This window comes from Scyliorhinus torazame, chromosome 18 (assembly GCF_047496885.1).
Source record: "Scyliorhinus torazame isolate Kashiwa2021f chromosome 18, sScyTor2.1, whole genome shotgun sequence".
Taxonomy (NCBI): Eukaryota; Metazoa; Chordata; class Chondrichthyes; order Carcharhiniformes; family Scyliorhinidae; genus Scyliorhinus; species Scyliorhinus torazame.
The window spans coordinates 163,415,413-163,431,857 of record NC_092724.1 but is presented as its reverse complement, the minus strand read 5'-3'; the positions used below and the strand labels follow the sequence as shown (position 1 = coordinate 163,431,857).

At 50.0% G+C, this 16,445-nt stretch overlaps 1 protein-coding gene across 2 annotated transcripts in view; it reads left to right on the top strand.

Annotated features, from left to right (window-relative positions):
* The window catches only part of ca10a (carbonic anhydrase Xa), a 689,036-nt gene that overhangs the window by 570,534 nt on the left and 102,057 nt on the right, over window positions 1-16,445 (top strand). For both annotated transcript variants that reach the window (XM_072483835.1, XM_072483836.1), the window contains exons 5-6: window positions 11,612-11,707; window positions 13,423-13,495. In XM_072483835.1, coding sequence (XP_072339936.1) covers window positions 11,612-11,707; window positions 13,423-13,495 — 169 coding nt within the window. The remainder of the gene's footprint in view (window positions 1-11,611; window positions 11,708-13,422; window positions 13,496-16,445) is intronic.

Sequence of the window (16,445 nt, the reverse complement as noted above, 5' to 3'; positions counted from 1 at the left end):
ACTGTCCTGCTTCCTACATTACAACAGTAAGCCCGCTTCAGAACTATTTCATTGGAAGTAAAGCCCTTGGGATGTCCTGAGGTCAGAAAAGGTCTTCTGAAAAATCAAGTTACAGCTGAGTCTGAAGAGATGGGGTTTGGAAGGTTGAGGGAAATTCCGGGAATCTTGACAGTGTTGCGAGGGTTAATGGTTCGAGAAAGGACTTTTTCATGGGTACTGAGTATTGTCCGCATTGGGAATGGTGGTGAGAGGTTACCGAATGTGACAAGTGCGAGGGAGCTGAATTAACAGTTGTTAAACAGGAGTGCTCACAGCCCTTGTCATGTCCACAGTGCACACTGATTCACTTGTCTTGTTCTGTAGAGATCAGTAAGTCTCCTCAGCCAGTCGGATATGATGTTCCTGTTCCTTTAACAACCTCGTTAAAATCCCTGTTGGACGGAATCCGAGTTTTGTAGCAGTGATGTGTTATTTACCTGCACGGAGATGCTTCACTGAGCATGGAACTGGCAAAACAGAAGGAAATGGATCTCAAAAAATAAAATAAGGTTGAACAACAGAAAATTCTACCTGACAAAATATTCAACACATGGGGGTAAATATAAATGAACCTGCCCAGTAGGAAGTTGTAAGGATAGAATCACTGTCCGATTTACACCCCCGATTTACACCCCTGATTTACACCCCCAATTTACACCCCTGATTTACACCCCCGATTTACACACCGGATTTACACCCCCCATTTACACCCCCTGATTTACACCCCCGATTTACACCCCCAATTTACACCCCCAATTTACACCCCCAATTTACACCCCCTGATTTAGAACATAGAAAATACAGCACAGAACAGGCCCTTCGGCCCACGATGTTGTGCCGAACCTTTGTCCTAGATTAATCATAGATTATCATTGAATTTACAGTGCAGAAGGAGGCCATTCGGCCCTTTGAGTCTGCACCGGCTCTTGGAAAGAGCACCATACCCAAGCTCAACACCTCCACCCAACACCAAGGGCAATTTGGACATTAAGGGCAATTTATCATTGGCCAATTCACCTAACCCGCACATCTTTGGACTGTGGGAGGAAACCGGAGCACCCGGAGGAAACCCACGCAGACACGGGGAGGACGTGGAGACTCCGCACAGACAATGACCCAAGCCGGAATCGAACCTGGGACCATGGAGCTGTGAAGCAATTGCGCTATCCACAATGCTACCGTGCTGCCCTTAAGAACAAATAAATCTACACTATATCATTTTACCGTCATCCATGTACCTATCCAATAGCTGCTTGAAGGTCCCTAATGTTTCCGACTCAACTACTTCCACAGGCAGTGCATTCCATGCCCCCACTACTCTCTGGGTAAAGAACCTACCTTTGATATCCCTCCTATATCTTCCACCTTTCACCTTAAATTTATGTCCCCTTGTAATGGTGTGTTCCACCCGGGGAAAAAGTCTCTGACTGTCTACTCTATCTATTCCCCTGATCATCTTATAAACCTTTATCAAGTCGCCCCTCATCCTTCTCCGCTCTAATGAGAAAAGGCCTAGCACCCTCAACCTTTCCTCGTAAGACCTACTCTCCATTCCAGGCAACATCTTGGTAAATCTTCTTTGCACCTTTTCCAGAGCTTCCACATCCTTCCTAAAATGAGGCGACCAGAACTGTACACAGCACTCCAAATGTGGCCTTACCAAAGTTTTGTAGAGCTGCATCATCACCTCACGGCTCTTAAATTCAATCCCTCTGTTAATGAACGCGAGCACACCATGGGCCTTCTTCACAGCTCTATCCACTTGAGTGGCAACTTTCAAAGATGTATGAACATAGACTCCAAGATCTCTCTGCTCCTCCACATTGCCAAGAACTCTACCGTTAGCCCTATATTCCGCATTCATATTTGTCCTTCCAAAATGGACAACCTCACACTTTTCAGGGTTAAACTCCATCTGCCACTTCTCAGCCCAGCTCTGCATCCTGTCTATGTCTCTTTGCAGCCGACAACAGCCCTCCTTACTATCCACAACTCCACCAATCTTCGTATCGTCTGCAAATTTACTGACCCACCCTTCAACTCCCTCATCCAAGTCATTAATGAAAATCACAAACAGCAGAGGACCCAGAACTGATCCCTGCGGTACGCCACTGGTAACTGGGATCCAGGCTGAATATTTGCCATCCACCACCACTCTCTGACTTCTATCGGTTAGCCAGTTCGTTATCCAACTGGCCAAATTTCCCACTATCCCATGCCTCCTTACTTTCTGCATAAGCCTACCATGGGGAACTTTATCAAATGCCTTACTAAAATCCATGTACACTACATCCACTGCTTTACCTTCATCCACATGCTTGGTCACCTCCTCAAAGAATTCAATAAGATTTGTAAGGCAAGACCTACCCCTCACAAATCCGTGCTGACTATCCCTAATCAAGCAGTGTCTTTCCAGATGCTCAGAAATCCTATCCTTCAGTACCCTTTCCATTACTTTGCCTACCACCGAAGTAAGACTAACTGGCTGATTTACTAACTGATTTACAGCCACAATTTACACCTCCGATTTACACCTCCGATTTACACCCCCAATTTACACCCCTTGATTTACACCCTCAATTTACACCTCCGATTTACACCCCCAATTTACACCCCCAATTTACACCCCCTGATTTACAGCCACAATTTACAACTTCAATTTACACCCCCCATTTACACCCCCTGATTTACACCCCCGATTTACACCCCCAATTTACACCCCCTGATTTACACCCCCTGATTTACACCCCCAATTTACACCCCTGATTTACACCCCCTGATTTACACCCCCAATCTACACCCCCTGATTTACACCCTCAATTTACACCCCCGATTCACACCCCCGATTTACACCCCCTGATTTACACCCCCAATCTACACCCCCTGATTTACACCCCCAATTTACACCCCCTGATTTACAGCTCCAATTTACAACCTCAATTTACACCCCCAATTTACACCCGCAATTTACACCCCCCAACTTACACCCCCAATTTACACCCCTGATTTGCACCCCCGATTTACACCCCCAATTTACACCCCCCAATTTACACCCCCAATTTACACCCCCAACTTACACCCCCAATTTACACCCCTGATTTGCACCCCCGATTTACACCCCCGATTTACACCCCCAATTTACACCCCCTGATTTACAGCCACAATTTACAACTTCAATTTACACCCCCCATTTACACCCCCTGATTTACACCCCCGATTTACACCCCCTGATTTACACCCCATGATTTACACCCCCAATTTACACCCCCTGATTTACACCCCCTGATTTACACCCCCAATTTACACCCTCAATTTACACCCCCGATTTACACCCCCTGATTTACACCCCCAATCTACACCCCCTGATTTACACCCCCGATTTACACCCCCTGATTTACAGCCCCAATTTACAACCTCAACTTACACCCCCAATTTACACCCCCCATTTACACCCCCAATTTACACCCCCGATTTACGCCCCCGATTTACACCCCCTGATTTACAGCCCCAATTTACAACCTCAATTTACAACCCCAATTTACAACCCCAATTTACACCCCCAATTTACACCCCCCATTTACATCCCGGATTTACACCCCCAATTTACACCCCCAATTTACACCCCCCATTTACACCCCCCATTTACACCCCCAATTTACATCCCGGATTTACACCCCCAATTTACACACACCCCATTTATACCCCCCCCGATATTTACACCCCCCAATATACATCCCCTGATTTACACACTCAATTTACATCACCAATTTACACCCTCAATTTACACCCCAATTCATACCACCCAGATTTACACCCCCAATTTACACCCCCGATTCACACCCCCAATTTACACCCCCCCATTTGACACCCCCATATTAATTCCCCCCTGATTTTTACACCCCCCCAATTTACACCCCAATTCATACCCCCCCGATTTACATCCCCTGATTTACACCCCCAATTTACACCCCCGACAATTTACCCCCCAATTTACACCCCCCTAATTCACACCCCCAATTTACACCCCCCCCAATTTACACTCCCAATCTACACGCCCCTGATTTACACCCCCAATTTATACCCCCCGAGTTACACCCCCAATTTATACCCCCCGAGTTACACCCCCAATTTACAGCCCACAATTTATACCCCTGATTTATACTCACAATTTTCACCCCTGATTTGTCCACTTTACACCTCCTTAATCTACACCCTCCTGTTTTACACCCCCAATCTACAGCTCCCTGATTTACACCCCCTGATTTACACCCTCAATTTACACCCCCAAATGTACACCTCCAATTTACACCCCCATGATTTGCATTCCACCAATTTGCCCCTGTTATACATGCCCCTAATTTGCACCCCTCAATTTGAATCCTTTTTTAAATCCCTGATTTATACTCACCTGAGTTCCAGTCCCCAATTTACACTCCACCAATTCACCCCCCACCCCCCCAGGGTTACACCCTCTCTGTTATTACCCAGTGCCCTATTCATTTGGATGGTCAATCCAATCATGTGTGTTTCCCACTGGATGGGATTACGAGGGACAGGATATAAAATCCGATTCCCATTGGGATTGACTCTGGGCGAGTGGGGTAAAGGTGCCTCTGGAACGCTGTGCTGGGGCTGCTGTCTCGATGGGCAGAGTTACGGGCAGGTAACTCTCCTCACCACCGTTTATCTGCTATTTCTGCGGTAAGAGATTGTGTTTGAGTTTTTTCTTTAAGATCCTGTTGACGGAGTTGCTTTCACTGTGGGAACACTAGCGTTTAGAAATGTTCCTGAACCTTTCCATCTGTGGCCTGCTCCCAACTCCTACGACCACACAAACCCCCTCTTTGTGGGGCTAACGTCTTCTTCTGAGAATGGCGAGACACGGAAACCCAGGTCGTCTAGTGGTGCTGAAAAATGTCAGCCAGACCTGTGTTCATTCACCTGCTCCGAGTTTAAAAAGTTCAGGTCTTCATTATAATGGTGACTAATGAGGCATCCGCCGTACATTTGCTCTTTAGTAAAGAGACTCATTAATTTTTTAGGAGACCTTTCCAAAAAAAATCCAACACAATGGACTTTTTTCAATGCCCGCCGCCTGATATCTCAATGTCAAAGCTCGGAAAAGGCTTTTCATCACCCGGGTTCTGACACTGTTGCTGCTTTTCGTGGTTTTGTTAGCTTTCTACAAAAAATAATGAAACTGCTAGATCTTACTTCTAAAAGGTCATCCGGATTCCCATTGGGATTACGTGTTAGTGGGAAGAATAGCGGGGAACAACTAGAAAACACAAGCAATGTTTATATATATAAAAAAATAATGATTGTTGGGGGACCTTTGGCTTTTGAGTGGTGATTGTGTTCGACTCTGAGTTCCCTCTGTGTAGCTCAGTAGGAAATCTGCATTGGAGAGAAGTTGGCTAACACACAAGAATTACGAGCAGGAGGAGGCCATTCAGCCCCTCGAGCCTCCTCCAGCATTCGGATCGCGGCTGAGCTGGCCATGTTCTGAACCTCATTTTCCTTCCCGCTCCCCAGGATCCCCCACTCCCTGATATCAAAGCAGGAAATGCTGCTGTCGCTGAAATCCGGAAACACAAAGTGCTGGAAATACTCAGCAGGTCTGGCAGCATCTGTAGAGCAAGAAACAGAGTTAACGTTTTGAGTTCTTCTGACTCTCTGCCAGGCCACAAGAGAGGGAGATATGTGATGGGTTTTATACTGTTAGAGAGGGGGTGGAACAGGTGGTGCAAAGTCTTCTGGACTTCTGCCCTCACCCCTTCTCCTGCCCTCCTGCCCAGAACCATGAGAGGGTCCTCCTTGTCCTCACTTCCCACCCCATCACATTCAAATAATCATCCTTCGCCATTTCCGCCAACTCCAGCATGACTGCACCACACTCCTGTCAGCATTCCTCAGGGACCGCTCCCTCCGTGACACCCTGCTCCACTCCTCAAACACTCCCAACTCCTCATCCCCTTCCCGTGGCACCTTCCCATGCAATCGCAGAAGGTGCCACACCTGAGCCTTTATCTGCCCCCTCCTCACCGTCCTGGGCCCCATACACTCCTTTCAGGTTCAGCAGCGTTTCACTGTCACCCCCTTCAATTTGCAATCACTGCTCCCAGTGGATCTCCTCCTCTGCATTGGGAGGACTAACTGCAAACTGGGGGACTGCTTTGCGGAACACTTTCGCAAGCACGACCCCAACCACCCAGTCGCTTGTCATTTCAACTCAGAATCTTGCTCTCATGCCCACATGGCTGTCTTTGGCCTGCTGCGATGCCCCAGAGAAGTCTAGCGCAAGCATCTTCTCATCTCCCAATTTGGCATATTACAGCCCTTGGGATTTTACGTTGAGTTCAACAACTGCATGAACTCTCTTCTCCATATCGGTCTTTTTTTAAACCTCATCTTTCTCCCTAACCCCCCCCCCCCACACCAGGCCAGCCTGTGTCTTGTTCTTAAGGTTGGTGTTAACAGGGCGCTGACCCGTGTCCTGCTGTTAACACATTCTGCTACCTGACCTTTATGCCACCATTAGCACATTCTTTAGTCTTTAACACTACCCTGAACACTCCCTTTGTCTTGTGTCTATGACACCTTTGTCAATCTCTCCTGAATTCTCACCGATTCCTGACCTTCTATTCTGCTCCACCTGCCCCGCCCCATCTCCATCACATTATAAAATCCATCACATTCCTCCCTCTCTAGCTCTGAAGAAGAGTTAGAAGGGCTCAAAGCGTTAACTCTGTTTCTCTCTCCACAGACGATGTCAAACCTGCTGAGTTTTTCCAGCATTTTCTGTTTACCTTTAACCCCCTAGTGGTCAACGGTCATCCAATTCAGTTGTACGTAATCAGTGACCCAGCCTCCACAGCTCTCTGGATAGAGAATTCCACAGACTAATGACCCCCTGAGAGAAAGCATTACTTCCCAACCCTGTCTGAAATGGGACACCCCTGTGTCTCCTAGTTCTAGACTTCCCCACAAGGGGAAACATCCTCTTAGCATCTGCCCTGTCAGATCCCCTCAGGATCTTAGATGTTTCAATAAGATCACCTCCCAATCTTCAAAGCTCCAATGCGTATAGACCCAACCTGTTCAACCTTTCCTCAGAAGACAACCCTTCATCCCCAGAATCAATTGAGTGAACTGTCCATAGAACATAGAGCATACATACAGTGCAGAAGAAGGCCATTCGGCCCATCGAGTCTGCACCGACCCACTTAAGCCCTCACTTCCACCCTGTCCCCGTAACCCAATAACCCCTCCTAACCTTTTGGACACGAAGGGCAATTTATCATGGCCAATCCACCTAACCTGCACGTCTTTGGACTGTGAGAGGAAACCGGAGCACCCGGAGGAAACCCACGCAGACACGGGGAGGATGAGGAAACCGGAGCACCCGGAGGAAACCCACGCAGACACGGGGAGGATGTGCAGACTCCGCACAGACAGTGACCCAGCGGGGAATTGAACCTGGGACCCTGGTGCTGTGAAGCCACAGTGCTAACCACTGTGCTGCCGTGCTGCTCTGAAATCCTTCCAACAAAATTGTATCTTGCTATCTTGGGACTGTTGGGCGTATAGCTGCCTGTGCAAAGCAAAGGGGAGTGACAATGAGAAGGCTAACTAGGAGATTTGCAGGGGAGGGTGTGGGTGTGAGGACCAATTGGGTCAATACAGATATGATGGGCTGAATGGCCTCTTTTTGTTCTGTAAAATTCTCTGATCAGTTTGCGAGATCCTGATAGAAACTGCCTTAAGATGATTCTCCAGTAGGGGCAGCACGGTGGCGCAGGGGTTAGCACTGCTGCCTCACGGCGCCGAGGTCCCAGGTTCGAATCCCAGCTCTGGGTCACTGTCCGTGTGGAGTTTGCACATTCTCCCCCGTGTCTGTGTGGGTTTCGCCCCCACAACCCAAAGATGTGCAGGGTAGGTGGATTGGCCACGCTAAATTGCCCCTTAATCGGAAAAGAAATGAATTGGGTACTCTAAATTTATGTTTAAAAGATGATTCTCCAGTGATGGAGTTTGATTGATTAGTTCCCTGTCGATGTGTCATACAGCCTTGGATGGTTGCAGGTTTAGTACTCTGCGTTAATGTGTTTTACCCGGGCTGCTACTGAAATGAGCCTCAGTGTTCCTGGTCCAGGAGAACAATCAGTTTGACCAAGGCAGGCCAGCAGCACGGTTCAATTCCCGTACCAGCCTCCCTGAACAGGCCGGAATGTGGCGACTAGGGGCTTTCCACAGTAACTTCATTTGAAGCCTACTTGTGACAATAGGCGATTTTCATTTCATTTTCATTTCCTCCTGACGGTGCTCAATGATCTCTGCTGAAGAATGTGCCATTTTTAAATCAATTAATTCGCTGGCTAGGCCAGTATTTATTACCCATCCCTAACTGCCTTTGAGAAGGTGGTGGTGAGCTGCCTTCTCGATCCACCACTGTGTAGGTACACCCACTGTGCTGTTAGGGAGCGAAGTCCAGGATGTTGCCCCAGCGACAGTGAACGAATGGCCGATATATTTCCGAGTCAGGGTGGTGAGTGACTTGGAGGGGAACCTCCAGGTGGTGGGGGGTCCCAGGTCTCTGCTGGGGGTGGGGGTCCCAGGTATCTGCTGTCCTTGTCCTTCTGTGTGGTACATGTAGTGGGTTGGAACGTGTTGTCTGAGGAACCTTGATCAGTTCCTGCCGTGCATCTTGTACATGGGCCACACGGCTGCTTCTGGGCGTTGGTGGTGAAGGGAGTGACGGTTGAGGGGGGGGGGAGTGACGGTTGAGGGTGGAGGGAGTGAATGTTGAGGATGGAGGGAGTGGGTGTTGAAGGTGGAGGGAGTGGATGTTAACAGTGGAGAGAGTGGATGTTGAGGGTGCAGGGAGTGAGGGTTGAGGGTGGAGGGAGTGACGGTTGAGGGTGGGGTGAGTGAGGGTTGAGGACGGAGGGAGTGAGGGTTGAGGGTGGAGGGAGTGACGGTTGAGGGTGGGGGGAGTGAGGGTTGAGGATGGAGGGAGTGAGGGTTGAGGGTGGAGGGAGTGACAGTTGAGGGTGGGGTGAGTGAGGGTTGAGGGTGGGGGGAGTGAGGGTGGAGGGAGTGGGTGTTGAGGGTGGAGGGAGTGGATGTTAACAGTGGAGAGAGTGGATGTTGAGGGTGCAGGGAGTGAGGGTTGAGGGTGGAGGGAGTGACGGTTGAGGGTGGAGGGAGTGAATGTTGAGGGTGGAGGGAGTGGGTGTTGAGAGTGGAGAGAGTGGATGTTGAGGGTGCAGGGAGTGAGGGTTGAGGGTGGGGGGAGTGAATGTTGAGGGTGGAGGGAGTGGGTGTTGAGGGTGGAGGGAGTGGATGTTAACAGTGGAGAGAGTGGATGTTGAGGGTGCAGGGAGTGAGGGTTGAGGGTGGGGGGAGTGACGGTTGAGGGTGGAGGGAGTGAATGTTGAGGGTGGAGGGAGTGGGTGTTGAGAGTGGAGAGAGTGGATGTGGAGGGTGCAGGGAGTGAGGGTTGAGGGTGGAGGGAGAGAGGGTTGAGGGTGGAGGGAGTGGGTGTTGAGAGTGGAGGGAGTAGATGTTAACAGTGGAGAGAGTGGATGTGTAGGGTGCAGGGAGTGAGGGTTGAGGGTGGAGGGAGTGAGGGTTGAGGGTGGAGGGAGTGACGGTTGAGGGTGGGGTGAGTGAGGGTTGAGGATGGAGGGAGTGAGGGTTGAGGGTGGAGGGAGTGACGGTTGAGGGTGGGGGGAGTGAGGGTTGAGGATGGAGGGAGTGAGGGTTGAGGGTGGAGGGAGTGACAGTTGAGGGTGGGGTGAGTGAGGGTTGAGGGTGGGGGGAGTGACGGTTGAGGGTGGAGGGAGTGGGTGTTGAGGGTGGAGGGAGTGGATGTTAACAGTGGAGAGAGTGGATGTTGAGGGTGCAGGGAGTGAGGGTTGAGGGTGGAGGGAGTGAGGGTTGAGGGTGGAGGGAGTGACGGTTGAGGGTGGGGGGAGTGAGGGTTGGGGGTGGAGGGAGTGGATGTTGATGGTGGAGGGAGTGAGGGTGGAGGGAGTGAGGTTTGAGGGTGGGGGATTGACGGTTGAGGGTGGAGGGAGTGAGGGTTGAGGGTGGGGGGAGTGAGGGTTGAGGGTGGAGGGAGTGAGGGTTGAGGGTGGAGGGAGTGATGGTTGAGAGTGGAGGGAGTGAGGGTGGAGGGAGTGAGGGTTGAGGGTGGAGGGAGTGAGGGTGGAGGGAGTGAGGGTTGAGGGTGGAGGGAGTGACGGTTGTGGGTGGAGGGATTGACGGTTGAGGGTGGGGGGTGTGAGGGTTGAGGGTGGAGGGAGTGAGGGTTGAGGGTGGAGGGAGTGAAGGTGGAGGGAGTGGGGGTTCATGGTGGAGGGAGTGTGGGTTGAGGGTGGAGGGAGTGACAGTTGAGGGTGGAGAGAGTGACTGTTGAGGGTGGAGGGACTGACGGTTGAGGGTGGAGGGAGTGGGTGTTGAGGGTGGAGGGAGTGACTGTTGAGGGTGGAGAGAGTGACTGTTGAGGGTGGAGGGACTGACGGTTGAGGGTGGAGGGAGTGAGGGTTGCGGGTGGAGGGAGTGGGTGTTGATGGTGGAGGGACTGTCGGTTGAGGGCGGAGGGAGTGAGGGTGGAGGGAGTGACGGTTGAGGGTGGAGGGAGTGCGTGTTGAGGGTGGAGGGAGTGATGTTTGAGGGTGGAGGGAGTGGGTGTTGAGGGTGGAGGGAGTGGCGGTTGAGGGTGGAGGGAGTGACGGTTGAGGGTGGAGGGAGTGACGGTTGAGGGTGGAGGGAGTGAGGGTTGCGGGTGGAGGGAGTGCGGGTGGAGGGAGTGGGTGTTGAGGGTGGAGGGAGTGACGGTTGAGGGTGGAGGGAGTGATGTTTGAGGGTGGAGGGAGTGGGTGTTGATGGTGGAGGGAGTGAGGGTGGAGGGAGTGGGTGTTGAGGGTGGAGGGAGTGATGTTTGAGGGTGGAGGGAGTGGGTGTTGAGGGTGGAGTGAGTGGGTGTTGAGGGTGGAGGGAGTGAGGGTGGAGGGAGTGGGTGTTGAGGTTGGAGGGAGTGAGGGTGGAGGGAGTGGGTGTTGAGGGTGGAGGGAGTGATGTTTGAGGGTGGAGGGAGTGGGTGTTGAGGGTGGAGGGAGTGATGTTTGAGGGTGGAGGGAGTGGGTGTTGAGGGTGGAGGGAGTGATGTTTGAGGGTGGAGGGAGTGGGTGTTGAGGTTGGAGGGAGTGAGGGTGGAGGGAGTGGGTGTTGAGGGTGGAGGGAGTGAGGGTGGAGGGAGTGAGGGTGGAGGGAGTGATGTTTGAGGGTGGAGGGAGTGGGTGTTGAGGGTGGAGGGAGTGGGTGTTGAGGGTGGAGGGAGTGAGGGTGGAGGGAGTGGGTGTTGAGGGTGGAGGGAGTGACTGCTCCTCGTTGTGATGCTCCAGGAGACTCTCCCCCGCAGTGAGGACGCCCGATGTCCCCCCCGCCGCCCCTGTAAACACATTGAGGAAATTGGGAGAATCGCGCTCGGTGGGAATTGCTGACAGATTTGAATAACATTCAAAAGATCTGAAATAATTAATTTATTGTCTGTGTCTCTTCTCAGGTTCAGCTAATACATTACAACCACGAGCTCTACACAAACATCACAGAAGCTTCGAAGAGCCCGAATGGCCTGGTGGTGGTGTCCATATTTATAAAAGTAAGTCATGGAGCAAACACACAGGGTGGGACTTTCCCTGACTCCCCCCCCCACCCCGGCCGAGGCAGTCTGCCATTGGCCAGCGGCGGGATCTTCCTTTCCCACGGTTCTCAGCAGGGGTTCCCATTGGATGCACCCCCCGCTCTCCTCGGGGACACCGTGGCAGGGTGCTCTGTCAGCGGCACTCGAAGATCCTGTCTGCTGGATGATTCCTTCCACTGTGCCAGATCCTACTGCCAAAACATTCCGAGACACAGCGATGGACTTCCCCAAATAGATCATAGAAGATCAGAGAGTCCCAATAGTGCAAAAAGAGGACATTCAGCCCATCAAGTCTGCACCAACCCTCTGAAAGGGCAACCTACCTAGGCCCAAATGCATCCCTATCCCCAGTGGGCAGAGTGGTTAGCACTGTTGCTTCACAGCGCCAGGGTCCCAGGTTTGATTCCCGGCTTGGGTCACTGTCTGTGCGGAGTCTGCACGTTCTCCCCGTGTCTGTGTGGGTTTCCTCCGGGTGTTCTGTGTCATAATATACATCAGTACATTATGGTGCCATCACATACACACGCTGATGGACATGGAGTAGGACCAACCAGCATACATAACACCGCAGCCAATCACCAGTGAGAGCACAAGCACTATAAAGACAGGGGACAGGAGAGTTCCCGCTCATTCTAGCAGCAGCCAGCTCAGAGTACAGAGCTCACAGCCTGCAACACAGACATTCACCATGTGCTGAGTGTCTCACCATAGCTAGTGATAGGAGAGGGTCCACAGTTAAGCTGGTATTGCTATTCCCACGTTTACAGTATGTTAGCATAGTTGAACAGTTAATAAAGTAGCGTTACACCACTTCCAGCATTGTTGGCTTGTTTGTGAACCAGAACATCCAACTCTGGTTTCCTCCCACAAGTCCCGCAAGACGTGCTGTTAGGTGAATTGGACACTCTGAATTCTCCCTGTGTACCCGAACAGGCGGCAGAATGTGGCGACTAGGGGCTTTTCACAGTAACTTCAGTGCAGTGTTAATGTAAGCCTACTTGTGACAATAAAGATTATTATTATTTTAACCCCACCTAGGGGCAATTTATCATGGCCAATCCACCTAACCTGCACATCTTTGGACTGTGGGAGGAAACTGGAGCACCCGGAGGAAACCCACGCACACACGGGGAGAACGTGCAGACTCCGCACAGTCACCCGAGGTCGGAATTGAACCCGGGACCCTGGCGCTGTGGGGCAGCAGTGTTATCTACTGTGACACCGTGCCGCCCCTGAGGGGCCAGAGGACTGTTGGCTGTGTGTCCACATTCAGTGTTACTGCTGCAGGAAACCCCCGGCCTGTACAGTGTGGGAGTAGTGTGAGAGCTGGTGGGTGCTCAGTGGACCAGGGATCATTGTACCCATGGATATCGCAGCTCCCCATCACCGGGCCTCCTCCACTGGCCACCATCAGCCTCCTGTTCTGTATCGCTCCATCCGAGTCTGTTATAGGCTGCTTGCTAGAGATTGATGAGTGTGTTTAGATAGTAACTCCATTCTCATTGTCTAGCCTGACTGTCGGGCTGAAGTTGGAGGTAAACCTGATGGAATTTGGTCTGTTTGCTTTTGAGTTGATTCTGTGCAATCATAAAGAATGAGAGAAAGTGTGAAGATCATTAAGGGGGGAAATTGCTCACTGCCACATCTCAACCTTCCTGTCTTCTTTATTTCAGCTGTCAGACATTGCAAATCCATTCTTAAACCGAATGCTCAACAGGGATACCATCACCAGGATCACCTATAAAAGTAAGTCGATCGCCGGACTGGCAACAATTGCCGTGTGTGTGCCGGGAACTGTCCATGTGTGTGGCCCAGTGTCGAGGTCTGAGACTGAGGGTTGTGTTAGCACGGGCCAGAGTGTAGCCGGGGGGGGGGGGTACTAGCTCTCTGCTCACACTGAAACTCAGTCTCAATATTCAGGCGTTCAGCTCTGGGATGTAGATGGACCTGCATCTATGAGGTAAATAGACAGCCTGAAAGAGGCAGAGCCAGACGGACCTTGTCCATAGCCCACTATTACAGAGATGCCTTCCAACTAAATATCAGCGTCCTCAGCCCTGGTTCTCTGGCCACTGACTCCATCCATCACACCAGCCACTCTCTGAGGCTAAACCAGAGTCTGTTTGTAAAACTAATGTCCACTTTGACCCTGAGCTGAAATTCTGATTCCATTGCCCCTGGAATGTTATAAATTCATGGGGCTCCTGTATTGTTTCAGCCCCTGTACCATTGCAATCCCTGTATGGTTACAATCCCTGTATGGTTACAATACCTGTGTCATTACAATCCCTATATTGTTATAATCCCTGTATTGTTACAATCCTTGTTTGGTACAACCCCTGTATTATTACAACTCCTGCACCGTTACGACCTGTGCATGTTCCAAACATAAGAACTAGGAGCAGGAATAGGCCATCTGGCCCCTCGAGCCTGCTCCGCCATTCAATGAGATCATGGCTGATCTTTTGTGGACTCAGCTCCACTTTCCGGCCCGAACACCATAACCCCGAATCCCTTTATTCTTCAAAAAACTATCTATCTTTATCTTAAAAACATTTAATGAAGGAGCCTCAACTGCTTCACTGGGCAAGGAATTCCATAGATTCACAACCCTTTGGGTGAAGAAGTTCCTCCTAAACTCAGTCCTAAATCTACTTCCCCTTATTTTGAGGCTATGCCCTCTAGTTCTGCTTTCACCCGTCAGTGGAAACAACCTGCCCGCATCTATCCTATCTATTCCCTTCATAATCTTATATGTTTCTATAAGATCCCCCCTCATCCTTCTAAATTCCAACAAGTACAGTCCCAGTCTACTCAATCTCTCCTCATAATCCAATCCCTTCAGCTCTGGGATTAACCTAGTGAATCTCCTCTGCACACCCACCAGTGCCAGTAGGTCCTTTCTCAAGTAAGGAGACCAAAACTGAACACAATACTCCAGGTGTGGCCTCACTAACACCTTATACAATTGCAGTAGAACCTCCCTAGTCTTAAACTCCATCCCTCCAGCAATGAAGGACAAAATTCCATTTGCCTTCTTAATCACCTGTTGCACCTGTAAACCAACTTTTTGCGACTCATGCACTAGCACACCCAGGTCCCTCTGCACAGCAGCATGTTTTAATATTTTATCATTTAAATAATAATCCCTTTTGCTGTTGTTCCTACCAAAATGGATAACCTCACATTTGTCAACATTGTATTCCATCTGCCAGACCCTAGCCCATTCACTTAGCCTATCCACATCCCTCTGCAGACTTCCAGTATCCTCTGCACTTTTTGCTTTACCACTTATCTTAGTGTCATCTGCAAACTTGGACACATTGCCCTTGGTCCCCAGCTCCAAATCATCCATGTAAATTGTGAACAGTTGTGGGCCCAACACTGATCCCTGAGGGACACCACTAGCTACTGATTGCCAACCAGAGAAACACCCATTAATCCCCACTCTTTGCTTTCTATTAATGAACCAATCCTCTATCCATGCTACTACTTTCCCCTTAATGCCATGCATCTTTATCTTATGCAGCAACTTTTTGTGTGGCACCTTGTCAAAGGCTTTCTGGAAATCCAGATATACCACATCCATTGGCTCCCCGTTATCTACCGCACTGGTAATGTCCTCAAAAAATTCCACTAAATTAGTTAGGCACGACCTGCCCTTTATGAACCCATGCTGCGCCTGCCCAATGAGACAATTTCCATCCAGATGCTTCGCTATTTCTTCCTTGATGATAGATTCCAGCATCTTCCCTACTACCGAAGTTAAGCTCACTGGCCTATAATTACCCGCTTTCTGCCTACCTCCTTTTTTAAACAGTGGTGTCACGTTTGCTAATTTCCAATCCGCCGGGACCACCCCAGAGTCTAGTGAATTTTGGTAAATTATCACTAGTGCATTTGCAATTTCCCTAGCCATCTCTTTTAGCACTCTGGGATGCATTCCATCAGGTCCAGGAGACTTGTCTACCTTTAGCCCCATTAGCTTGCCCATCACTACCTCCTTGGTGAAAACAATCCTCTCAAGGTCCTCACCTGTCATAGCCTCATTTCCATCAGTCACTGGCATGTTATTTGTGTCTTCCACTGTGAAGACCGACCCAAAAAACCTGTTCAGTTCCTCAGCCATTTCCTCATCTCCCATTATTAAATCTCCCTTCTCATCCTCTAAAGGACCAATATTTACCTTAGCCACTCTTTCTTGTTTTCTGTCTTTGTAGAAACCCTGGATTGTTATGATTCCTGTCCTGTTACAAAGCATGTGTTGCTGCAACCCCTGTATCGTTATGATCCCTGTATAGTTACAACCACTGTATGGTCACACACTGTAGTGTTACATTCCCTATAACGTTACAATCCCTTTATTGTTAGAACCCCTATCTTGTTACAATCCCTGTATAGTTACCATACCTGTACCATTACAATCCCTGTGTTGCTACAATCCCTGTATGGTTATAACCCCTGCATGGTTACAATCCCTGTATGGTTACAACTCCTATACAGTTACAATCCCTGTATAGTTACAATTCCTTCCCTGTTACATTCATTTTATAGTTACAATCCCTGTTCAGTTACAATCCCTGTATAGTTGCAATCCCTGGCCTGTTACAATCCCTGTTCAGTTACAATCCCTGTCCTGTTACAATCCCTGTCCAGTTGCAATCCCTATTCAGTTACAATCCCTGTTCAATTACAA